The 26,134-nt window shown below is 44.6% G+C and overlaps 1 gene segment (V, D, J or C); it reads left to right on the plus strand.

Moving 5' to 3' along the window:
- The window catches only part of LOC129335010 (T-cell receptor beta-1 chain C region-like), a 127,397-nt gene extending 101,806 nt beyond the window's left edge, over positions 1-25,591 (plus strand). Inside the window, 5 exon segments of the C gene segment in view lie at positions 9,776-9,812; positions 17,111-17,452; positions 18,238-18,255; positions 21,321-21,427; positions 24,090-25,591. Coding sequence covers positions 9,776-9,812; positions 17,111-17,452; positions 18,238-18,255; positions 21,321-21,427; positions 24,090-24,101 — 516 coding nt within the window.
- Positions 25,592-26,134: the final 543 nt, after the last annotated feature.

The following is a 26,134-nucleotide window of genomic DNA, read 5'->3' on the forward strand; positions in this document are numbered from 1 at the left end:
TCACCTGCAAAGGCCCTCAAAAACCACTCAAGAGTGGACTTCTGCGGAATTACAAATGTTTTTCCTTGCAGCCAGCTTTGAATGTTTAATAGTAACAAATAGTTGTGCAGTGCCTGGTAAGCAGTTAAAGAGCTTCAGGCATGTTATCTCAGCAATCTTTACAATAACCTTGCAGGCTTGTCCGGTATTCCTGTTCCCATACTGTAGGAGAGCTGTGACTGAAGGTGTAGCAATTTGGGTAAAGATTTCCTGGCTGAGATGAAATTTGAACTGGGGGCTCTATAGGGTTGCCATCTCTGGATCTGGAGGGTGGAGCCTTGGGAGGGTAGGTTTGGGGGGTGGGGAGGGGCCTTGGCAGAGTGTAATGGCATAGAGAGTCCACCCACCAAAGCAGCCGTTTTCTCCAGGGTAACTGATGAGTGTCATCTGGAGAGGTTGTGGAGAGGCATCTGGCTGCACTGGATGAATACAAATCCCCTGGGCCGGATGGGGTGCACCCAAGAGTGCTGAAAGAACTTTCCAGAGAACGTGCAGAACCCCTGTCCATCATCTTCAAGGCCTCCTGGAGGACAGGGGATGTGCCAGAAGATTGGAGAAGAGCGAATGTTATCCAAGTCTTTAAGAAAGGGAAGAAGGATGACCCAGGAAACTACAGGCCGGTCAGTCTGACTTCTGTTGCTGGGAAGATATTAGAACGGATTTTAAAGGGATCAATCTGTAAGCATCTGAAGGACCACTCAGTGATCTGGAGAAGTCAGCATGGTTTTGTTCCTAACAGATCTTGCCAGACCAACCTGGTTTCCTTCTTTGATCGAGTGACCAGCTGACTGGATCGGGGGAACTCTGTTGATGTGATTTAGCTGGATTTCAGTAAAGCTTTTGATAAGGTCCCCCATGACATTCTGATGGGCAAACTGGAAGACTGTGGAGTAGACTATAGGACAGTTTGTTGGATAGGGAACTGGTTGGAGGACCGCACTCAAAGAGTGGTGGTCAACGGCATTTCATCAGATTGGAGGGAGGTGTCCAGTGGGGTGCCGCAGGGCTCGGTTTTGGGCCAGGTACTTTTCAATATTTTTATCAATGATCTGGATGAACGAGTGGAAGGGCTGCTCATTAAATTTGCTGGTGATACCAAATTGGGAGGGGTAGCAAACACCCAAGAAGATAGAATTAAAATTCAACAAGACCTGAATACTCTGGAGAAGTGGGCAGCTGTGAATAGGATGCAATTCAACAAAGACAAGTGCACAGTATTACATCTGGGCCACAAAAATGGGAAGCACCTATACTGGATGGGGGATACACTTCTGGGCAGTAGTATATGTGAAAGGGATCTTGGGGTAAGAGTGGACTGTAAACTGAATATGAGCAGTCAGTGTGATGCAGTGGCAAAAAAAGCTAATTCAATCCTGGGTTGTATCAAAGGGGCCATAGCATCAAAATCGCAGGAGGTCATAGCCCCTCTCTATACTGCCTTGGTCAGGCCACACCTGGAGTATTGTGTGCAGTTCTGGAGGCCTCACTTCAAAAAGGATGTGGACAAAATCCAGAGGGTGCCGAGGAGAGTGACAAGAATGATCAGGGGTCTAGAGACTGAGCCCTACGAGGAAAGGCTGAGGGCCTTGGGAATGTTTAGTTTGGAGAAGAGGAGGTTGAGGGGGGACATGATTGCTCTCTTTAAATATTTGAAAGGCTGTCATTTGGAGGCGGTCAAAGAGCTGTTCCAGTTGGCAGCAGAGGGTAGGATGTGAAGCAATGGGCTTAAATTACATGCACAAAGGTACCGGCTGGATATTAGGAAAAACTTTTTCACGGTCAGAGTAGTTCAAAAGTGGAATCAGCTGCCTAGGGAGGTGGTGAGCTCCCCCTCACTGGCAGTTTTCAAGAAGAGGCTGGATGAATATTGTCAGAGATGCTTTAGGCTGACCCTGCACTAGGCAGGGGGTTGGACTAGATGGTCTGTAGGGCCCCTTCCAACTCTATAATTCTATGATTCTATGAGATGAGTTAAAGTTCCAGGAAATCTCCAGGCCCCACCGGAAGGTTGGCAACCCTAAGTATTGCATCTGATGAAGCGAGCTGTGGTTCTCGAAAACTTATGCTACAGTAAAGTTGGTTGTTCTTAAGGGTGCTACTGGACTCTTTACTATTTTGCAGCCCTGAGTATATTTTTCTTTTTAAAGTATAGTTGTCATTGCAAAATTTTTCTCTGAAAATTGAAATGCTCACTTTTTTTCCAACAGGAAATTGGGTGGGTATCTCCACGCACTTATTCACCCATCCAAGTCCTTTACATGCTTTTCTAAACTTACAGCCACCAATTTAGCCCGGCAGTAAGGAAGCCCAGACCGCTGTGGCTTCCTGAGAGCAGAAGCCCCCTGCAGAAGCCCCCCGCGCCTGCCTCCGGGGCTTTGATCAGGCCTCCGGCTGCCGCCGCAACTCTTCCTCTGCTTGGCTGAAGTGGCAGGTCTCCCCTTCTGCCTTTAATATCTGGGGAGGAGGAGTCATTTCTGTATTAGTCTAAATCATTGTGGGGACAGGGGGGGCACAGTGATACATTCCTTCGGGAGGCCTTTACAAAAACCCTCCTTCCCTTGGTGAAGAGGAGCCAGTAAGAGCCTGTGGTAGATGTGTGACCGTGTGGTGCGCAAAACGACGCCTCATCCTTCGGCTTTTTAGGACTAGTAGTGACCCACTTTTCTTTTCCAATATGAGAGCCACTGTTAATACTTTATCATGTATATATTATTCATATATTTTTATTCTAAAATGTATATCCTGGAATCTATTGGACATTTTTTTCACCGACTTACCTCTCTGTCCATCTTCCCTCCATTTTCTCTTCCTTCGACATGCTCCTCCCTTCTTTAAAACGTTCCCTTTCTAAAAAGAGATTCGCTGATGTGACCCTCCTGAGGCCGTCGGTTCAATTGAGCTGCATTTCTTGATATACCAGTGGAAGACCCCTGGGATAGAAGACCACTCCCTGGATAACTCAGAGGCTGTTCTGTTTATATGATTTCTCATGGTAAATTTTTATCTGGGCCCCAAGTGGTTGATAATCATTTGAACCCATGCTTAGAAGTCCTGTTTCCCCTCACAGTTTCCCCTTCTAGGAATAACTCTGTGAGAGGAAACCCTGCTCTCAATACGGTCAATAGAGAAAGCTGTGGCTCATTTGACTAAGCCTGAGAACACCGTGTGCTAACAATATCGTATATTTTGGGAAAGGAACCCGACTCACCATCCTAGGTAAGTAACTCGCAAAAACGTCTTGCCATGATTTAAACTTACCTCTCCTAGAAACTGTGGGTCATTGAAGGAGGCTGAATATTTTCAAATGAAGTTCTCAAAATAAAGTTCCCAGGATTGTGTGAGACTGTTAAATGGGTATGAAATCTGTTTAAGTTTGTAACAGAGATTGCACCCTTTCAGTCTGAACAAATCCTGTTTTTACTTCATGAACACAAGATTATTTCCCACCAGTTTTTTATTCTGTGTCTTAACTGTAAACAATTACAGTCTCACTCCTGTGCATATGTAAAGACCATTTTCCAAACTATTGGTTTTGCAGTCAAGACTTATGGTGATCCTGTAGGGTTACCAAGGCGAGAGATGTTCAGAGGTGGTTTGCCATTGCCTGCCTCTGTGTAGCAACCCTGGACTTCCTTGGTGCTCTCCCGTCCAAGTACTAACCCCAGGGCTGACCCTGCTCAGCTTTCCAGATCTGACAAGATGGAGCTAGCCTTGGCTATCGAGGTCAGGGCTCTCCAGCCTAGGCTCTGGAAAGTAATATATATTCTTTCAAACTTGTCCTCTCACAGATTTAAAATAGGTGCAATTGTATGTTTTGTTTAAAATAAGGTGAATATAATAAAAATATTTAAAGCAAGCAAGAGTCCTGTGAGAGCATAAACCTTTGAGTGCAGGAGACCGTTTTGTCAGAGGCCTGAAGTGCTGTTCTCAGTTGGCAGGTCTTCCAACTGAGACACGGGAAGGTGATCCCCACTAAAGGTTAGCCCTTCTCTTGTCCACTAATCTGTTTTACAGCTCTCTTAGGCATTGCACGGTCTTGGGGTCCCACCATTTGCAAAGTTTGTTATGTTTGTGCCTGTCATCCAGGGCTCAAACTTCAAGCCTCTCATGAGATGAGCAAGTCCTCAAAAATGTCTGTCGCCATCGATTCTTTAAGATGCCACAGGTTGTTTGGGCTATAATAGACTCACACATTTGCTACTCTGGAATTTGTTAGATGTCAGTTTGCTCGGCATCTCATTCTACCATCGTTATCTTAGAAAAACTCTGTAAGATCAAACTGGAATAGCTTGAAATCAAGACAGAGTTTAAATAATGAGGCTCTACAGATGAAAAACAGGGGTGGGGACAGAGATAATTCTTTGGAAGGTAATCCCTGGAGCGATGTGCCACTTTTGATAGCCTCATCCTATCAAATTCTGATGTTTTCTGAAAACTTTTATGAGGTGTGTGTATTTATCTCATCTGGAGTCACATAACATACTCTGAGCTCACTAACAGTGAAGTCTTAAGCAGAGTTACTCCTGTCAGAGCGGTGAAATATTTGGTGAAATAGTATTTCACCAAATATCACCTTGTCTTAACCTGGTAATTTCCCTGGGAAATTTATTCTTGTATCTGTATTTATCACTGTGTCAAACACACCACTGCATTTCGGCCAGGGAACCAGACTGACTGTGCTTGGTAAGTCTTCCCATGATGTGTTATTAGTCAAGGACATGTTCCACAGAGAAAATCTCCTGGGCAAGCTCTGTTGAATTCAGTGGGAGGCTGCCCAGCGCCTGTTCATTTTGTTGGGGCTTGCCCGAGAGAATTTCCCAGTGGCTTAGACCACCAGAAGTCTCTTGAAGTGAAAAATATGCTCTCTGACCCTAACCCCTAACCCTACATTAAACAAGTTCTTAATTTATTGTATGTCAGGTATCACACTGAAAATGGGCATAAGGGGAAAGGGAATCAATATTCAGAAACCCCAAAGGGTTAAGTTCAGCAAGTAACCGCTCAAGAGGGGCACTTGCGGTAGGAATGGGCCAAGAACGCCATCCCTCAAAACAGCTTCCCATTAAATTCTCCTTCCCTGCAGGAATTGCTTCCTTCCCTTTCCTCTTTCACTTCTTGCTTGGCTACTGGGGGACTGGCGGAGGTGGTCTGTTTGGCCCATAGCCCACAGTTGATGCTCTCAAGATTAAGAGGTAAGGTCAGGGAAGAAGACAGAGACTAGGAGAGGCAGCATCCATTTTATGTGATGGTTGTGCTATGTGTAGCTACTCTGAAGTTCATTTTGGAAAGGGAACTCGACTCACAGTTCTCGGTAAGATAAATCCACAATGTACATTTTTTCCAAGCCAAAATTGGAGCTGATTAATGTTGATAGATCTGTAAGGTTTAGGGGATCTTGCAATGTACATCTTTAACTGCCTGCAAGGAGTTACAACGAACTAGGAATGTATGCCATTCACTACCCTTTCTCCTCTCCTCCCCCATCCCCCCCCCCCCGCTTGAGGAATGCCGTTAAGTCTGAGCAACGCTTGGTTTCTCATGAACATCCTCAGATGTTCTGCCTGAGTGAGGAGGAAGCGCCAAATTCCGTCTGAATGTTGTCTTAGGAGGGGACAATTCTGGGGACAATTTTTTGACGCACGGACTCCCTCCCTGCCTCCCCAAAAGCTTCCTTCAAACCTTGCCTGAGGAGGAACTCTCAAATTTAATATTTGCTTCAGGCCAATGACAAGTCTCAAATTAACCATTTCAGTGTCAGATCTGAAGGAAGTATGTAGGGACATCCTTGGGACTGATTCATGCATATATTCTATACATCGTGGTTTCTCTGCTGTTCCCTGCATGGCTGGCGGCTGAGGGCTGAAGCTTCCTCCAACTTCAGTGGGTCTTCTGCTGGATGAAGGACCTCTTAAAGTGGAGGAAGTTTCTCCAGGTTGGAGATAGTTTCTTTGGAGGATGGTCAGATGTATACCATGAGGCCAGGGTCACGTGGACAAAAGTCATGGGGGACAAGGACTGCACTATTGGGGGGGGGCGGAATCAGGCAAGACTAGGAGGGGAAGCTGGTAGAATCTAACAGGAGGACCATCCCCTGTCTTTATTTTCCCTCCCCAAAACTGCTTCTCTCCAGCTGTTTTTCTTTGAACAGGGTTTATTTTTAGTCCTGGAGTTACAAATGGAAGGTAATAGCTGATGAGAACTGGACGGGGGGGGGGGGGCTGCTTGCCATATCGCACTTTGGATCTGCACCTCACCTGGCTTTATAGGGCGACCAAATCCTACCACGCATGTCTTTCATTATCACTTTTAATTGTTCCTGAATGTATGAACATACTTCATTGGAAAACATTGTGTGTGAGGTGATGGGGAAATTCTTGGATACAATCTGACATTATAGGATATGAAATATTTTCTTAGATGGAATTAAACATTATGAAAATAGCCAGCCCCAAGCTCTTTTTACTTCCACAGGAGAAATAATCGTGGATATTTATGGATACTCACTAATTTCCCCCAATAGAGGTAAAAGGAGCCTAGGGCAAGAAGCTATTTTTGGATGGGAAAGAAGATGCAAGGGGGAAGCACTGTGGACTGCCACTTTAAATCACAGCCCCAAAGGTTACAAAAAATCCTGATGGGGGTATAAACATGTCGCTCCCCCCTTAATCTATCTGTCCAACATGATTTATTGTGAGGATAACAAGGAAGGGAACCATGGAAGCCATCCTCGCAAGAAGGGTAGACTTGTAATGAATGAATAATTATTCTAGTCCCATGTAGCCCAGTTTTCTTGTGCCACTGTCAACAGTAGCTAACTAGATATAAAAAGTTAAGAAAAAAGCTCTTGGTAGCATATAAAGGCGCCGTTGCCTTTGATGAGAGACACCCCTTTTGATAGCGTGGCTCCACACTGTGTCAACACCTCTCCACTGAGTTTTGGCCAAGGAACGCGATTGACTGTTTTAGGTAAGCTGCAGGTGATACGGGGTGGAATGAAAGGATTGCTCTTCTGGTTGCTCAGAGAGATTTTTATCTTTTATCTTTGGTCTTAGAAGTTGGATTTTAATAGGAAACACCTGAGAGTCACCAGTGAGTAGTTAGACTAGAGTGCAGGATTTGGATTGGGGAAACCTGGGTGGAATTGCTGGTTGGCCACAAAGCTGACTGGGTGATCAGGATTAAGTGAGGTTAACTGGCTGGAGCTCCTTGGAGGGATCGAGGGATGCAGGTAAGTAAAATGGCTCAACAATAGCCAGTCTCAGTGGTAAAAGCTAGGGTCAGAAGAACCCCCCTCTTCTCCAGCACCACGCCTTTCACCATCATTTTTCATTCTTTCTGAATCTGTGTGACATGCTTCATTGGGAAGAATTGTGTGTGTGTGAGGTGAAAGGGAAAATTTTTGATACCATCTGAAATGATAGGATACGAAAATTCTTCCTGAGATGTTAGATTTCTGATGGCTTTTTGGTGTTGCCATCAATGAGGGAGAGACTTCTGGGGTCTGAACCAAGCAGGCCCTGTGCAAACCCCATGCTGGAGAGCGCACAGATAACAACCTCAGCTCAGCCCTCCACATGAATTAAAGTGACAGGCAAAGGAAACCTCCCGAAACAGAAGGTTTTGAAATAACCCTGGAGCCATATTCTGGCAACGGATCAAGAGGAAGCACCTTTCTTCCTTTTAGTTTGTTATCAGCACTGGACTGGTAGTAGGTGGGGGGTCTCTGGCGGAAGGACTTCCTAACTGAAGTGCCGCAAAACTTTGGCTTCCTTGTGGGCCGTGCTGGTGGGTTTCTTTCAGCAGCCAGGCGGCTGTGCAAACACTGAGAAGGTCTACTTTGGAGCAGGGACCAAGGTGACTGTTTTAGGTAAGAAAATATAACTTCTTGTGTACCTAAGCCTAAAAAGTTAAGATTATTTGGCTTCCATGTTTTTATTAACTAATCTAGCCATATTGTGTGTGATAGCAGTTCAGTGCTGTTACTAGGCCTTCTTCAGTTGAATCATCAAGACTTAGAATTTGATTCCGAAACTGTAACACTCAGAAAAGGGTGTATTTTTAATATTACATCCAGTCAAGGGCATACTCCCAAAGGCCAGAAAGCAGCCACGGACACCCAGAGTCTATTCAATGACTGAGACTGATAAAGAAACAATAGGCCTAATGCAAACCCCTAAACAGGCCAAAGAAATACAACATGGCAGAGAAGGAGGAGCAGAAAATGCAGATGAAGTGGTTGGAATTGCATGTTAAAGGGGGGGGCAGGTTTAGTTTGTACATTTCTCAAAAGTCCTTCTCATCAGTTCTGCAGCCATGAAAAAAGGTGTATTAGAACAGGGGAAGGGTACCCACGACCAGCTGGTCTACACACTACATTGCATTTGGCCACGCAAGCACGTACACTGATATAACTGGGGCCAGTGTGGTGTCAGGGGTGGACTTTGAGGCCTGGGCTGAGAGACCGGGGTTCAGTGGCTCGTTTAGTCCCGAAGCTCATGGTATAACTTGGGGCGAGTTTTAGTTTGCATCTGCACCTCCCATAATATTGTGCTCTTGTTCCACTATAGCCGTCATTGGCAGCTGGATTCTCTTGTGTGGATAAGGAAATCCAGTTGCAAATAGTTGCTCATATTACAGTGATAGTGCAATATCAAAAGGTGTATAGATGCAGCCTTAGGGTGGAATTAAACAACATGAAAACTGCTGGCTCCAAATTGTTTTTACTCCTGCTGGGGTAATAGTAGGTGATTTTCCCCTGTGGAGGTAAAAGGAGCTGGGGGTTGGGAAGCGATTTTTGATGGGGAAAAGATACAAGTTGTATAGCCCTGAACTGGACTGCCTCAATTGCTGCAAAAAAAAAATCCTTTGGGGTGATAACTCCACTCTTAACCTGACCTGCCTAACCCAAGTACAGATAACCGGGAAAGGAAGCACGCAAAGCATCCGCGGAAGAAGGGTAGACTTGTAATGAATAAGTGAAGATTTTAGTTCCACGTAACCTAGTATATCAACAGTGGCTAGCTAGATATTTTTTAAAAAGCTCTTGGGAGCATGTTAGGGTGTCATTGTGCGGCAGAGGTAGCCGGTGCTTGAGGAGCGACACCCCTTTTGGCAGCAGAGCTTCATGCTGTGCAATAACTATCCGCTGATCTTTGGCCAAGGAACGCGACTGACTGTTCTAGGTAAGCTGCAGGTGATATGGGATGGAATGGAGGTATTGTTCTTCTGGATGCTCAGAAAGATTTTTATCTTATATGCCAGGTCTTAAGAACTGAATTTTAGAAAAAAAAAAACATCTGAGAGCCACCAATGAATGGTTAGACCAGAATATGGGCTTTGGATTGCTGGATGGAATTGCTGGTTGGCCACAAAGCTGACTAGGTGACCGTGCAGTTGATCTGATAGAGTCAAAGTGAGGATTAAATGAGGTAACTCCCTGGAGCTCCTTGGAGGGATACTGGGACGCAGGTAAATGAAGTGTTGTGGGGTCTAACTTTGCTAGCACTACCCTGTAGAGATGCTGGGAACATGGTAAATGAAAAGGCTATTCTGAGCCCTCAGTGTGCCACCAGGACTTCTGGAAAGAAGATCCCAAACTGGATGCCTCAGGATTTCGGTAGGCTCAAACACAGCATGTGTTGATAGTAAAGGTGAGGATCAGGGCCCTCCAGAGTGCCGGAGTTCTCTGGGAAACAGGTTTGCTTACAGCGGTGACACGCCGTGAAGCAACGAGAAGCTGCACTTCGGAAAAGGAACCCGACTGACTGTGCTGGGTAAGAGATGCTGGGATGCTGATGAGTGTGTGAAAGAGCAGCCCTTCATGTTTAGGCCATCACCGCAAGGTCCAGAAAACCCTTCTCAAGTGTGATAGCGACTTGCTTAAAGCAGCCCTGCAAAGCAGGATGGTATTATAATTACAGGGAATTGGGATCTGGTGCAGAAAGAGAATACTGGCCTGCTTGAAGGCCACCCAGCGGATTTGTGGCACACAGGAGATATGATCCTGGCAGGGACCCACAGACTATTCAGTTCTGCTTGTCTTAGAAACCCTCCATGGGGTCAGTTAAAAAAAAGGCTTACATGTGATCAGCGCTGTTGTCTGGGTCAGACTTTGGGGGAGCAGTCCAGAACCTGGGGTGGGGAATCGGGCTGCATTTTCACATTTGAAGGATGCATTATCATCAATCAATCAATATGGTCAAGGACCAACACAACACATCCAAACATTATCATCTAAAGGGGGGGTCCTGCATAAGACTGTTAAGTTCAGATTCTTAAGTTATCTATTTCTTTGTGGTAGAGCCAATAAATGGAGAAATTGTTTGTCAAAAGAGCTAATGTATGGGTTGAACAGAAAGGGTTGGATCCAGGCAGTTTTTTCACTCAATCTCACCTAATCCTGTTCAATGTAGCTTTTATCCATGAGGTCCCTTGATCCCCAGTGTAGTTTTTTTGGTAGTGAAAGGGCACCCCCCACCTCCCTTTACTACCAGTGGAAAAACTAGTTGGATCTGGCCCAAAGGCTTTTAAAGAATCCCCCTGCCTTTTGGACTCCCTGAGGCTTCGGGTCACTTCTGAATGGGGGAGTGCGTTTTTTCATGATGGGCTGCAGCCGTCTCAAGGATTCTGGGCAGAGAAACCAATGCACTGAAATCTAAATCAAGTGAGATCCACCTGTGCCTCAAGTATATTCCAATTTACCACGGGCAGTTCCTATTTGTAGTACGTGTAAAACTCTGTCATTCTGCTTTTAAGAAGTTTAGAATGCCTTTTAAAAATGTTAACACTGAGAGGAGTTTCCATCCTTGTACCTCAATTTCTAGAAACCAAGTGGGGGTGGGGAGCAGATTTTTCAGTTTGTGCGTGGAATGCATGCGCTGAGCCACCCAAGGCCTGGGTGCTGCTTCTCTTCTGTCACCATCCCTTAGTCAAATACTGACCCACAATGGTGTTTTAATTACAACAGAACCTTCAAGAAATTAGCTTAATTATTCTTAGGAAATGGGTTAGGATCAAGGCTGTCCAAATGTCCTTTTATGAGGAAGCTAGAATGCGAGTACTGAACTGTGGGACATAGATCCAGAGGAGTTAGCCATGTTAGTCTGTAGTTGCAAAATGGTAAAGAGTCCTGTAACACCTTTAAGACTAACCAACTTTATTGTAGCATAAGCTTTCGAGAACCACAGCTCTCTTTGTCAGATGCATCTGACGAAGAGAGCTGTGGCTCTTGAAAGCTGATGCTACAATAAAGTTGGTTAGTCTTAAAGGTGCTACTGGACTCTTTACCATTCAAAACTGTTTCTGTGGGTGCCTGTCTGGATCTCATGCAGAAAGAGAATACTGACCTGCTTGAAGCCCACCCAACAGATTCATGGCACACAGGAGATGCGATCCAGACAGCGACCCACAGACTATTTGGTTCTGCTCATCTCTGAAACCCTTTTTTATTAGAAAAAAGTAAAGAGTCCAGTAGCACCTTTAAGACTAATTAACTTTTCTGACAAAGAGAGCTGTGGTTCTTGAAAGCTTATGCTACAATAAAGTTAGTTAGTCTTAAAGGTGCTACTGGACTCTTTACTATTTTGAACAGTGGGAGAACATTTAAACAACCCCCCTCCTCTTGTTTGCTGATTCTCCAAAGCAAATGCTCCTCTTGGCCTTCACAGTAATGCTCCTAGGCAAGTGTGGGATGAGAACCCCTCATTTTCTTCTCTAATATCTACTTTGGGCTTCAGCTTTACGAGCCTGTTCCAGAAATCACAGTACAGGACAAGCTTAAACGAACACAATACATATATTATGGGAGGGAGTTTCTCCCTAAGACATAAAAACTCTATTTTCATCAGGCAGGGTTGTGTTGGGAGGGAATGCTTTTGGCTCTTCCTAGAGTAGGTTTGCCTACAAGGGCATCATGCTGTGTACTGCAGACAAGCTGCATTTTGGACCAGGAACACAGCTTACGGTGCTAGGTAAGAATCTGCAAAGGGCAGGCATGTGAAACCCTGTAGGACACGGGGTTTGGACGGGGTGGGGGTGGCTTACTGTGCGGTTGACTCAATGCTGAACAAACAAATCATCAGAAAAGCGTGTCTGCAGGGCATAAAAAAATCAGGAAAATGTGACCGGGTTCTGCTCTTTGAAGGATTTATTATTGGGGCATTTAAGGAGGTGGTGGTGACATCTCTAAATGGGCTACCTGCCTTGAGCATTATGTAGGCTAGAATCTTCTAGGAACTGTGGCCAGACACCCAAATGTGTTTGAACCCCCAGGATAAAATTCTGGAGTAGTTTTCAGACTGCTTTTTGGGCAGCTGTGATTGTATCAATGGATTATTGATAAAAGGCTAATCAATGTGCTAAAACTGACAGTAGTTCTCAATTCCATATCATGACTACATAATTAACAGCCAGTCCAAAATGCATCTGATGAAGAGAGCAGTGGTTCTTGAAAGCTTACGCTACAATAAAGTTGGTTGGCCTTAAAGGTGCTACTGGACACTCTGTTTTGCAACTCCTCTGGTCCAAAATACTGGACACCCAATCCAGTAAAAAAGAAATCCAGAAACAACAGGTGTGAAATAGTTTTTATTGGGAATAGCCCAAATGCAAGGGGCTATTTTTCTACCTCTCAGCACTGGATGCCTCTGCCTGTGAGGTTTACTCTCAACTGTGTCCCGGCCTAATTCTCCAGCCAAGTGAATCCACGGGGGGACCTAATGAAGCCAATAAACTACAGGGGCTAAGCTGACCTTCCGCCAGTGGTGGCACCAGAGGTGATGTGCATTGTGTGCCAAGACCTGTCCGTGGGTACTAGGACTGGAGAAGGCAATGGATGTTGCCCTGATGCCCTGATGCCCTGGCCCTGACGTTGTCCTAGTGCTAGGAGGAGTCAGGATAACTCAAGGGAGGACTACCTGTAATTCCAGATGCTGGTACCCTGGAACCAATACGGAGCATGGCATGGACTTGGGCTATAACAAGGTCACTGTATTGTCTACTACTAATTGACCATGTTTAACTGCAACTCCTAGTCCCAAAAAAGGAGAGCTCAGAAAACAGGTGCTCTACCAATTCAAATCATTTTTTATACACACACACAAACACATCCATGAGGCTAGTTAGGTGGGTAGGTGTGTTGGTCTGCAGTCGAACAGCTGGATTTGAGTCCAGTGGCACTTAGAGACCAACCAGGTTTTCAAAGGGGAGGCTTTCGAGGGTCAGAGCTCCCTTCTTCAGATCCATGCTGCTGTTAGCATCTAGGGCATTTTTATTCCGCCCTTCCTCCAAGGAGCTCATGTGCACAGTTCTCCATACCCTGTTTATCCTCACAATCACTCTGTAAAGTAGGTTGGGAGATTCTCTCTACCCGAGATTCCACAGCGTGTGTTTGTCAAGTGTAGGGAGAGGCAATGTTAGCCAGGAAACATAGTTTATAAAGACAGAGCTGGCAGAGATCACTCCTCAGAGGGTGTGTTAATTTCATCTTCACCTCCCGAAGACTCTGTCAGTTTCACCTGTCCAGTCTAAAACTGTGTGGGGTGGCAACCAGAGGGCAGTGAGGAACGGGAAAGGGCTGGAGCAGCCTTCCAGAGCTGGGCTTGGACTTGGAGCGTGGGCTGAAGTTTCCCTTCTAGCATTTCACAGCCCCTTCGCACAACTCCAGAGCCCTGCCGCCAGCTCTGTCTTTTTAAACTACCCTTCCAGGCTAACATTGTATCTCCTGACATGTGTTCTTCACGTGTCAGATGTCTCAGTAGAGGGACTCCAAGACAGGGACCAATTGTCCCAAGTCAAACGGGGATCTGAACCTGTTTTGCTAGGTCCCAGTTTGACACTCTTATCCCTTGTGGAGAGAAGCTTCTGGGTCGGCTGCACTGGGGTGGGGTGGGGCGATTGTGAGAACACAGATGGCTGGGAAAGCAAGGAGTAAATAGTACCTTTGTCCCACTCGGGGTTTCCTGCTAGATTGGAGAACAATATCCTGTCCTGTCTGGTGAGCTGTTATTTACCAGGTGATGACGTTAGGTTATGTGAGTTCTGCCTGGTCCAAAGTTAGTGGGTTATTTCAATTGATTGTTCATGGTCAAGTTTAGAGACAGTGTGGTGTAGTGCTTAGAGCACTGAATTAGGATCTGAGACACCCAGGATCGAATCCTTACTCTGCCATGGAAGCTTGCTGTGCCACCTTGGGCCAGTCACACACGCTCAGCCTAACCTACCTTGCAGGGTCCTTGTGAGGATGAAATGGAGGAGGAGAGAATGATGTAAACCACTTTGGGTCCCAATTGGGGGAAAAGGCAAAGTATAAATGAAATAAAAAATAATAACAATGATAGTTTTGTTTCAGAATTTCTTATAAAAAGAAAACAAGAAACCACAATAATAAAAAATAAAGCCACAAGACATTAAAAGGAAAATTACGGGATATAATCTGGTCAAAGGGAAACCAATCAAAAATCAAAATGATTTCAGTGCCATGAACTCACGTTTGCCAACTGCCTGGAGAAATAAAAACCCTGTCTCAATAATAGAGGTGTGGTGTGATGTTATTTACCACTGCTATGAAAAGTTTCAGCTGTCCGTTCCACACATTAAACCTCTATTAAAGAAGCAAGACAGAGCTGTGTCTGGAACAGAAGAAACTGGGGGCGGAGGGGGGACAATCAGGGAGCTCTACGTAATAAAATAGTTTTGCTCCTATGTAGCACATTTGAAATGTTGACAAGATTTCATATATGTGTGTGTGTGTGTGTGTGTGTCTTACACAACCTGTCCATCCCCATTTGCAATTCAGAACTATTCTTTCCCACTTTAGTATGCTTTTGAAATGATGACTTATATATATATATATATATATATATATATATATATATATATATATATATATATATATATATATATATATATATATATATATAAGTCATCATTTCAAGAATAGTGAATGGTTGGGGACAGATGATACCCCACCCGGCCCCCTGCAAAGGACAAGATTTGGCTCAGTGCCTCCATTTGCCGTTCCCTGTTCTAGCGCTTTGGAGTGACTTCAGATCTTCCACGGCTGTTCAAATAAAACAGGGATCCAGTGGTGTGTCTTAGAAACTCGCACCAGCTTTGGTGAGATATAAATGCGTCTGATGAAGTGAGCTCTGACTCAGGAAATCTTATGCTGGAATGAATGGTGTTAGTCTCCAACAGGCCACTGGACTCCTTTTTTTATGTTCCTGCTACGGATGAATGCAGCAGCCCGTCTGGAATCTGTGCCAGTTCGAATGACTTGCTAGCCGGTTACGATCTGAGGGTGGTTACATAGTAAACCTGTAGTTAGCCACTAAGGATAGACCGGCTCTTCAACCCATTGCCACTCACCGCTACCGCAGCTCAGGCTGAATTGAGCAGCCCCTGCGGGGATGGCCCTGCCGCAGTGGCTGCCATTGGGCTCAGCTTGGCTTAGTTTATCCCAGGATTAGCTTATCCCAATTTGCTCACTGAGTTAGAAAAGAGAGAGAAATTTATATGTCTAGTTTATGTGTTATGTAGATAAATGTAGAAGTAGATGTGTGATTTAGGTGATTACACGATATGCTTTGAGTTTATAAACTGAAATAGAAAAGAGAGAGAGAAGACTATTTGTACTGCTTTGATCCTCTGTGCTCTGGCTATGAGCTCCACTTTGGGACTGGAACCAAGCTCACTGTCCTAGGTAAGATCATTGCTAGAAGTTGGAGGAAATACAGTTTGCATGCTTTTCTTCTCGTATAAGATTTGGAATTTTGTAAGCTTAGGATTTTATAGTACTGTTATTAACATGAACCTATTTGGAACCATTGCAACACATTTCTAATGAGATATCTTTTTTTTTTCACGGTCTCTTCCAAAAGTGTGTGTGTAGGGGGGAGATAAATACCTCTGATAACAATGAGAACAGTCCAGCTCAAGCTAAGCACTTCTAAAGCCCTTCAAAGAGAAGCATCCAGAGTAACCGCTTGCAATGAAAACAATATGAATCAAAATTGCATGACTGTGGCTGACCCTGAATTTGTGATATGTATGCTCAACAGGGTCATGAAGCCAGTCTCAGCTCCCTGATCTGTGTACCTGTATGATAAACTGCTTGCAAACCCCTTTGGTACTTTTGCATGACAGTTTTAAGTGTACATTAAAAAGAACTTATGTGCAAGTGGAAAGGTATATTGTGAAACATACCTTAGAAAAGCTTTTTAGCTCTCAAACCATGTGATTTGTGCTTTGGCTTCTAGATTACCAATATTCTTTGGAAGGCATGTGTGTATGCATGCACAAAGATTTGTATAGAACTTTGGAGAGTTGCAGTGGTTGTCAAAGTGTGGATCTCAGTCCAAAAGTGGGTCATCATGAGGCTGCCTCATAGGTGTCTTGCAGTGTAAACTGGTAGAGGAGGTTTGCAGATAGCAAATGAGGGTTTTCCTCTGCATAATGTGTGGAGTTGCTATGAAAAATAGTCTGTTGCTCAGTAAAATAATATGTCCGTTTATACATACTATATAATCAAAAGCAAAAAATAAAAGGTGAATTCTTTTGGTGTTAGTTGATGTGAGATTTCTGCATTTTTTATGCTGGAGAGGGAAGAGAAAGTAACATGGAGTTACTTTGCACCTGGGTCCCAATAAGTATAGTAAGTTTGGAAACGGGTCCCTATTCACAACATCCAAGAACCGCTGGGTGGATCCAGCCATCCTCCAAGGACCCTTCCTCCAACTTAAGTGGCCCTTCCTCCAGTGGAAAACCCGCTTAAGTTGGAGGAAGGCACCTTAGGCTGGAGGAAAGTTTCAGACGTTGCTCAGTGGAATGGTGAGGTAAGGGTAGGCATGGATCTGCCCCGGTGTTAAGGACTGATCCCCCCAGATGTATGTTTCCTTCCGTCTTCCATCAATAGAGGAATGTATGAGATGATACCAAAGTGAGAGGAAAGTCTGATCAGTGACATTAGAGCTGTAATGGCTGCTAACATATTTGACCAACAGAAATGGGCAAAGGAACCCTCAGCGGACAACAAGTCTCACCTCAATGTGCCATGCCTTACTTTGTTTTCCAGAGCAAGGACAAGTCCCCAGACCCCCAACGGTGACCCTCTTTGCCCCCTCCAAGAGGGAGGTTGAAGAAAAGCAGACGATCACCCTTGTGTGTTTGGCCAACAATTTCCTTCCAGACCATGCCAACATTACCTGGCACAGCTCTGATGACACAGAGATAACCAATGGGGTAAAAACAGAGGAGTTCTCCAAATATGATGAGAACACTAAGAGCTACTCCTTGACCAGCCGCTTGAGGGTCTCCAAGCAGGAGTGGCTGGACTCCCAGAACCAGTTCCTCTGCCGGGTCCAGTTCTTCCTGAATGACACAGTTAATTTCTACGAACGTCTCATCCGTGGTGGAGGTGAGTGGAACATGGAACTGTTGACAAAGCTCTGTGTTAAAAAAGAGACAAAATCATACAATGAAATTGCAGGATATATTTATAGCAATCATTGTTTTTTTAAAAAATCAAAATTTTGTGTCGAGGCTGTCCAAGTTTTGCAACGTGAATGCTGGATTTTGCCATCCGATTGCACAGTACAAATCAGTTCAATTGAGATGATCTCTTTAGTTTTGAACCGTTTATCTTGGTTTTGTGAATTGTGTCAAAAGCACGGAGGACCTTCCTCTGATTTCCAGAAATATTATCTGTCAAGCTTCTGAAATTTCACCAGGTTTTACCCCTAAACATTCAGACTTATTTTTGTAACCATAAGGGTGAGAAACTGGCCCTTTAATGAACAGAAAACAAAAGAGGCAAAATGGAGGAAATTGAATTCTGCACCCAACATAATCAGCATATAGAATACAACGCTGGCTATTGATCTTTTTAAACAGTTTCATTTTAATAACAAAATTTAAAGCATTTTTTAAAAATTTCCATTATTTCTGAAACCCATCTGCAAACAAAGTGCTATTTGTACTTTTACATTTTATGTATTTATTTGCAAACAGCATTTTGACCATTATTAATCTATTGCTCACTTATCTGATTCTTCCTTCTGGCAACACTCAGCTAAACTGTTTCTGTTTTTTGAATCTTGCTTGGGAAAAACTCCGTTTTCAAATTTAAGTTATTGTCCAAAAGCACCCAGTTCTTCCACCCCACACAAGAGCTAATCTGGATTTCCCCCTTTCTGTTTTCAGGTTGTGATGCAGCAAAAGGTAAGCCAAATGTCTCTTTCTCCTTACAAATTTGGGTTGAATGAACAGGCACAAGGTTGCTTGTTTAATTGTCTGGTGTGGAACACATTTACTCTGAAGCAAGTCACATTGCGTTCAATGTGACCAGGGCTTTTTCTCAGCGGGAACGCGGTGGAACGGAGTTCCAGCACCTCTTGAAAATGGTCACATGGCTGGTGGCCCCGCCCCCTGATCTCCAGACAGAGGGGGAGTTGAGATTGCCCTCCGTGCCGAGAGTTGCCCCCTGTGCTGGCAACCCACTAAGTTCTACCACCTCTTTCCCCAGAAACAGCCCTGAATGTAATGAATTTCATGATAAGTATGATCTTGAAAGCTAAGCACGGTCAGCCTTGGTGAGCGATTGGATGAGAGACCTCCAATGAAGTCCAGGGTTGCAGAGGCAGGGAATGGCAACTGCCTCTATTAGTCTCTTGCCTTGAAAACCCCAGCAGGGGTTGCCATAAGTCAGCTATGACTTGATGGCACTTTCAACCACATGTTTAGGACTGCAGATGACATAGTGCAATACTATGGTTTATTATAGCTATAATTGTGAAATGAGAATGAGATCCTTGAATGGGATTTTTTTTTAAAAAAAAAACACTTTTTAAACAGTGCAGTCGTATGCTGTGTTACTCCAGTGTAACCCCATTGAAATCAGTGGGCATAGACTGGAGTCACGTGGCATAGGCTTGCTCAGTCAGTGACTGTGAGTTTGGCCTGCTGCTTAAAGGAGGTTAAAGGGAAGCAATTTTGAAAAAAGAACCCACTGTTTAAATTACTCCTTATGTAGAATATAGGCCTGAATTTATATCATTTTGTCATATATTCATATAACGTTCATTTTTATATCTCACGTTTCTTCCCAAAGGGGTCCTAAAGCAGTTTACGGCCTCATTTGGCCTTCCTCCATTTTATCCTCACAGGCTAGGCTCAAAGCATGTGACTGGCCCAAGGTGACCCCGCAAGCTTACCGGCCAGAGTGGAGATTCGAACCTGGGCCTCTCAGATCCTAGATTCTAAGCATTACACCACGCTGGTATCTTAAAGGGGTGTGACCTCTGTTGGCCTGAATCTGACCTAAGGCCAGAAGTTTCTTATTTATATGCTATAGCTTATAGGACATTAAAGATTTGTGTTACATTTCTGTCATGCTGACCCTCCCCTGCCCCTATTGCCGCACCTGGTCAGGTTCTGACACGGCAGTTCAAAAGAGGTTTTTTGTTAGCTTGCTTGTTCATTTGCTTGTTCAAGATTCAGCCGAACAGAGATAGTAATCATGGAAAACCCTCTTCTACCCAATTTTTTTAAAATGAAAATGTCACATCACAAATTGACTGGAAAATGATATGCGTCACGTTAGTTCACCCCACAGCTTTTTCACCTCAATGGTTTCAAAATGATTGGTTAGAGTCTCAGAGTAGGATCTGGGAGAGCAGGACTGGAATCCCTACAGTGTTTCACAAAGTTGTTGTGAAGATAAAATGTAGGAGGGAAGAATGGTGTTGTAAAACTGCTTTGGATCTTCATTGGGTAGCAAAGTGGGGAATAAATATTTAAATTAAATAAATGTAAGCCTTATTCTGAAACCCCGTGTGGGGAGGGCATAGAGGTGAGCCAGTCTGGAATAAAAGAAATAACTCCAGGGAAAGGGTCAAGTATTCTCTCCCCGCCTGCTACTTGGAATCATTGAATCAGAGAGCTGGAAGGACCCCACAGGTCATCTAGTCCAGCCCGCTGCCCAATGCATGCAGGAAATTCACAGCTCTCCCCCTGCACTCCCCCAGTGACCCCTACTCAGTGCCCAGAGGAAGGCGTGGGGCCAGCATACCTACAGGACCGCCTTTCCCAATATGTCCCCCGCAGGGCCTCGCACTCTGTTGATAAACAATTACTGCTGGTCCCAAGGGACTTTTGTCTGGCCTCAACCAGGGCTGGGGCCTTCTCTGCTCTGGCCCTGGTCTGGTAGAACGCACCCCCACTAGAGATCCGGGCCCTACAGAATCTGTTACTGTTCCACAGGGCCTGTAAGACGGAGTTGTTTCCACTGGGCCTTGGGTTGAGATCCCAAGTTCTGTCCCCTCGTTGACCACAGTGCCCCACTCTGTCCTGCCCTGTGCTGCAATCTGTAGTTTTATATTTATATTGAAGCCACCAAAACTGGAACTGGATTCCAGTGGTTCTGTTTCTCTTTTATAATTGCATGTGTTTTTTGTTATTTATTGTCATTAGCCACCCTGAGCCCATTTGTGGGGAGGGTGGGATATAAATCCAATAAAATAAAATAAAATAAGGCAAGAAGCCTCCATGATCTCTGGCCAATGTGGACTGGAGGAAAATTCCTTCCTGATCCCAAACTGGCCATGGGCATTACCCTGGGCACATAAGGAAGGGCCAGGACAGCCCAGCACGGGCTCAGCCCTTCCTGCCTTCCCTCTCCTGGTCTGGCTAAGTTCATACTGAATCATGGAATCAGCATTGCTGTCAGGTGGCCATCTGGCCTCTGCTGAAAAACCTCCAGAGAAGGCGCGCCCACCACCTCCCGAGGAAGCCTGTCCCACTGAGGGACCGCTCTCACTGTCAGGAAGTTCTTCCTAATGTTTAGCTGAAAGCTCTTTCGATTTAATTTCAAGCTGTTGGTTCTGGTCCGACCTGCTGGGGCAGCGGAAAACAACTCCGCGCCATCCTCTATATGACGGCCCTTCAAGTACTTGAAGAGGGCTATCATATCACCTCTCAGTCTTCTCTTTTTCAGGCTACACATACCCGACTCCTACAACCTTTCCCCGCAGGACTGGGTCTCCAGACCCCTCACCATCTTTGTAGCCTTGGCATCTCCTGCCCTGTTGCCACCTCCCACAGGTCAAGTCCAAGCCAAGCAAGGGTGCCAGCGCCTCGAGGGCTGCTCACCTCACCTTAGTCCTGTGCCCTGCATCCCACCCCAGACCCATCCAGCGATTTCCCCCCCCCCTCGGCTTACAAGCCTGCATTGAAGTGTCTTCCCCTCTGATCAGTCACGTTCCTCCACCCTTCTTCCCCTTTTTTAGTGTTGTATCAAAGCACCAGCTATCTCGGAAACTTCGTCTACATTCTTCTCATTTGCAAGAGCACCTTGTACGGGGCGTTCGTGATGGGCTTGATGCTGAGGAGAAAGGTAATGTGCCGCTCTGATGTTTAAGTACCCTTTGTTGTTGTTCCACACTGCCCCCAAAGGGGATCCACTGTGTGTGAGATTCTGTCATGATCCAGTATTCCGTTTTAATCTGTGACCGTTGGATGCTCAGAAACATTGTAAGTGATTTCTATTTGTAGGAGTTTTTTAAAAACACACACAAATTTAGGGTAACAATCAAAAATTGTGATTCCCACACCTTAGTGGTGGCTAACGTGGTGGTGAAGGCTGCTTCTGCGGACCCAACTAAGCCACCACAGAGCAAACCTCACATCGTCTCACACAGAATGTTTTCCCGTGTGGTCAGTTCTTACAGTCAGTCCTGATAAAATCGAATGAGGGGAAGAGAATGGACGGTACCACTTCCGTTTGTGGGATGTGTGCACGCCACTTTTGAAAGCTCCTTGCAAGTAGAAAACAAGCAGGCAAAGGACTGGGAAATACTGGATTGGATCCAGACTACATTTGCAATGATTCTCCCTGCCTGCTGCAGATCCCCCACCCGTGGCAGGCCACAGGTCCCCCCAGTTCCCGGGAGCAGCATTTCGTAGAGTTCACTGGGCTGCCGTGAGAGGGGCTGGCAGGAAAAGTTCCATTATGTAATTCAAAAATATAGTCTGGATTCAACCCATTAGTTTTATAGGAAGGGGGGGTGTTGTTGTTTGTTTCATGGCATTCAAAATTGGTCTCCTCCACAGTGACACACGCCATTCTATTACTTCCTTGCAAGGTTGCCATCCTCCAGTTGGGGCCTGGAGATCTCCCAGAATTACAACTGAGCCCAGACTACACAGATCAGTTCTCCTGGGGGAAATGGCTGCCTTGGAGGGTGGACTCTTCGGCATTATATCCCACTGAGGTCCCTCCCCGAACCCTGCCCTCCCCAACTTATCCCTAGGAATTTCCCAGTGAGGGCTTGGCAACCCTCCTCTCCCATCTTCTTCTGCGGCCTACGTGGACCAGTCCTCTGCTTTAAATCAGCAAGTATTGAGTGCCTGCGTTCTACCCTATGAGTGGGTTAAAATTCATTGTGTAGGGTCCATTTTATAAACTAGAATCTCCATGATCCATGGATGTGTTTTAAATTCACACAGAAATAGTGCCTTTAGATCCCATAACAATGATAGTGTAATTAAATGCCAAGGGAACCTTGGGCTTATTAGCATAATAAAATCCTTGCTGGTTCAGACCAAGACCCAGCATTCTTTTCACGAATCCCGATGGCCATCAGAAAGAGTTGCCAGCGGCCCTGGGGAACAACAGCTTTAATGTGTGGAAATGGACCTTTGATGCTTTTAATGGCCTGGAGGCAGATAACATCACCTGGTAAATAAGATCCCCGTAAATCTCTATTAAAGGGACAGGACATTTTTCTCCAGGCCTGTTGGCACCCCTATCAGCAGCTGTCCACCGCAAATTGGCTGGGAGCTCCACTAGTCATCCCCCATCTGCTCACCAACGGGCACCACAGAATTAGAGACTGGAAACGTCCTGCTCTATCTCATAGTTTTCACCCTCTCAATAAAGGGAAATAATTTTCAAACTCACCTTCTGAATATGGTTATCTTCCTGAGACATTCCTGAGCTAATATGCACTCCATTTTTCTTTGCATTGAGCCTTATACTGAAGAATTTTGCACAGTCTGTACATTGCTCACTTCCTCTTGTTATATCCCCCTGCCCCCCCTCCCCCATCTCCAAGCTCCTGGAAGAAAACCAAGCCAAGTGGATTTCCTTACAAAGAACAGCCCCTTGACTGGAGAGATTCTCTCTTTCAAAAATCCACTCCATTCATTTTTCCTCCAGGATACTGGAGATCGGGGCAGGGAAGTATAACAGGAGGCAGGGGGAAAAGCCGAGAGGGAGAGGGAGAGAGAGAGAATTATGATGCTTCCCTGCCAGGAGAAGATCTGCCAGGAGAGAGTGTTGTCTCTGTCCCCCCACCCCCAAGCCCCCAGAGGATTTTTGAGAGAGAGAGAGAGAGAGAGAGAGAGAGAGAGAGAGAGAGAGAGAATCCCTCCAGTTGCAAATCACGTCAAGCATCTGTATTTTTTTTAGGACTACATTTCCCAGGGAACCTTGCAGGACCCCAAACACACCTGCACATCTCAAGTAGTTAATTGAAGGTGTGAACTGGCTCTTGAAAAGGCATGAGAAAGATGCTTTTTCTGTGGTCGAGGGTTGCCAGCAGTTTCCCCACCCTGCCTTTTCTTAGCCGTTAACGTTAGCAGGTGATAACGTTTACCTCTGTGCTGGGGAAAGCATCATCCTTGCAAACCTAAGTAGTCCATTAAAAGCAAAAGAGCCATTTTAAATGTCAAATGTAAAACCATTTCCTCCAGAGGAGCTGTAACAAAGAACTCCTATGAAGCAAGGCAGGGTACATGCAATAGTATGGAATTTCAGTTAGTACAGCTCTTCCCACCCACGCACAACGAGCTGTACCTGTTTAGAGTCTACGTGGTTAAATGCAGACGGGCCCTGCTGTCCTCCTTGGAAACTGGGTGCCTTGATCAGAGCAACAGTCTGCAGAAAATGTTGCTCCCCAGCCTTAAGTGACTTCTCTGGGGTTCCATGTTCACATAAGGCATTTAGCTCACACCAAACAACTCTCTGTTCCATTCTCTTTCCTTTCCTGTGGCAGAGAGTGCAATAGAAGGCCGTTCCCTGGAAACCTCTCGCAAGAGTGGAGTGAATTGCTTGGAATTGCAGCGAAAGACGTGCAAATGCTCTTGGCCAAATATCCAGCGCAGCTTTTTGGACTTTTTGTGAAGATAAAATATTTGTTTTGCCTCTGTCTTGGATTTTCTTAAATGCTGTATATTAATAAGAACACTGACCATTTTCATTTGGGTTCTGACCTGTCTTTAAATTTTGACTGTGTTTACTCGAAAGTAAATATGCTTAAAACAACAGCCTTCAAGCCCCGCTGACTTCAATGAGAGTGCTGTGAAGTTTGTGGCCTTGCAATCACTGCAGTTTAAAGTGTTTCACTTTGACTGGATCAGGGCCAGTGATTTAAAAGAAACAGGCTAAAAAAAAGATTATAATATTTAAAAGAGTGTAAAAAGAAACAGGGGAAGCTGACTGACTATTTATTAAAAAGAAGACACAGAAGGCACCCAAAAGAAAACTGAGCGTCTTCAATGCCGTCTTTTAAGTAAAATCACAGACTGTGTTTAGCTTCCAGTTTTTCTTTTGTAATAAACGACTGACACAAGAATTTGGATCTGTGTGTGTCTCAGATAATTTTGGATAAAATATATAAATTGAACAATGGGAAAATATGCAGTTGAAGGGTCTTAAATTTACATTAATTTCTAGTCTGAAAGATTTTTTATAAAATTTATCATTGGCATGTGTCACCAGATAAATTAGCTAAAATGTATCAAAATGTTTCAAATAGAAGTTGGCAATATGAACAGCATGAGAGGATATTTTATCATTTATGGTGGACATATAACAAAGCCAAAAAAAATTGGATACAAATACATTCATTTATTCAGAAGATTTTAAAGATTAATATACAAATGAAACCAGAGGATTTTTTGTTGGTACTAATGGACAAACAGAAATTACTCATGGAACTTAATTTTTGCATATGACAACGGCAGCAAGACTGTCACGTGCCCCCAAATGGAAAACTTCGACAGTGCCTACAATAGAGGAACGGTTTGCAGAGATGGCCAAACTTACTTCTTTGATTTGGGAAAAGATATTATCCAAATTCATGGCTACCTGGAAACCCCGTATAGACTTTTTGTGCAAAACAGAAAAAAATGAACTGATGATTTGTGCTTTTTGAATATTAAGAGGTAAAAAAGTATAGGGAAAACCGAGGGTTTTTGTTTATGGCAATCTTAGAATGAGTATGTGGCATGTAATGTACATGTTTCTGTCACAGGAAAATCAGAGGTTATTCCTATTTCTTTATAACAGCGTTTTTTCTTTATTTTTATTCTATTTTTTCTTTTCTTTTAGTTTTTTTATGCTTTTTAAAAACTTTAATAAAAACATGAGAGAAAAAAATAAGAATGTCTCTGATAATGTAATGCCACAAACTAGCCTTGCTGGGGGGGGGAGGGGTGCTTCTTGTCTCAGCAAACGATGTATTTCCTTCGGAATAAACAGATAGCGCCTTTCTTACCTCAACTGTGTCTTTCTTTCTGAATGAACTTCCTTCATGTACACTTTAAAAAGCAAACCATCTCGATCCTGGCAGTCTACTTCATTATCTCTCCATTTTAGATCCAAGTTTGAGTGAATTTATACTCATGCTCAGATTCTATCCCCTCAAATCCTCTTTAAAAAAAAAAAAAAAAAAAACCTCCTTGGGAACCCCGGTGCAGGGTTAGGCGAGAAAATCGGACAGGGAAAGTCATGTGGAGTGCTATCTCTAGCCCCTAGGAAACCTGTCACACTTGGTGTGTAGAATCTAAGCGTACAATGCTATACCCGGAAATGAACAGGTTTAGACCAGAGCAACTCTAAATAGGATTGCATGGTGAATCAGGTCACTCTAGACGTGCAAGTTTTTAAAGAGCTGGTCCCCCAAACTCCCCTTGGGTTTTCGCAGCCCTGCAGCCGTCTGGGAACCCAGGCACGCCTCTTTAAAAACCTGCATGGCCCAAGAGACATCTTGACTCCAGTGCAGATAAGAGGTAAAAGGCGACACATGTTGAAAAACCC

Source organism: Eublepharis macularius, chromosome 8 (assembly GCF_028583425.1).
Source record: "Eublepharis macularius isolate TG4126 chromosome 8, MPM_Emac_v1.0, whole genome shotgun sequence".
NCBI lineage: Eukaryota > Metazoa > Chordata > Lepidosauria > Squamata > Eublepharidae > Eublepharis > Eublepharis macularius.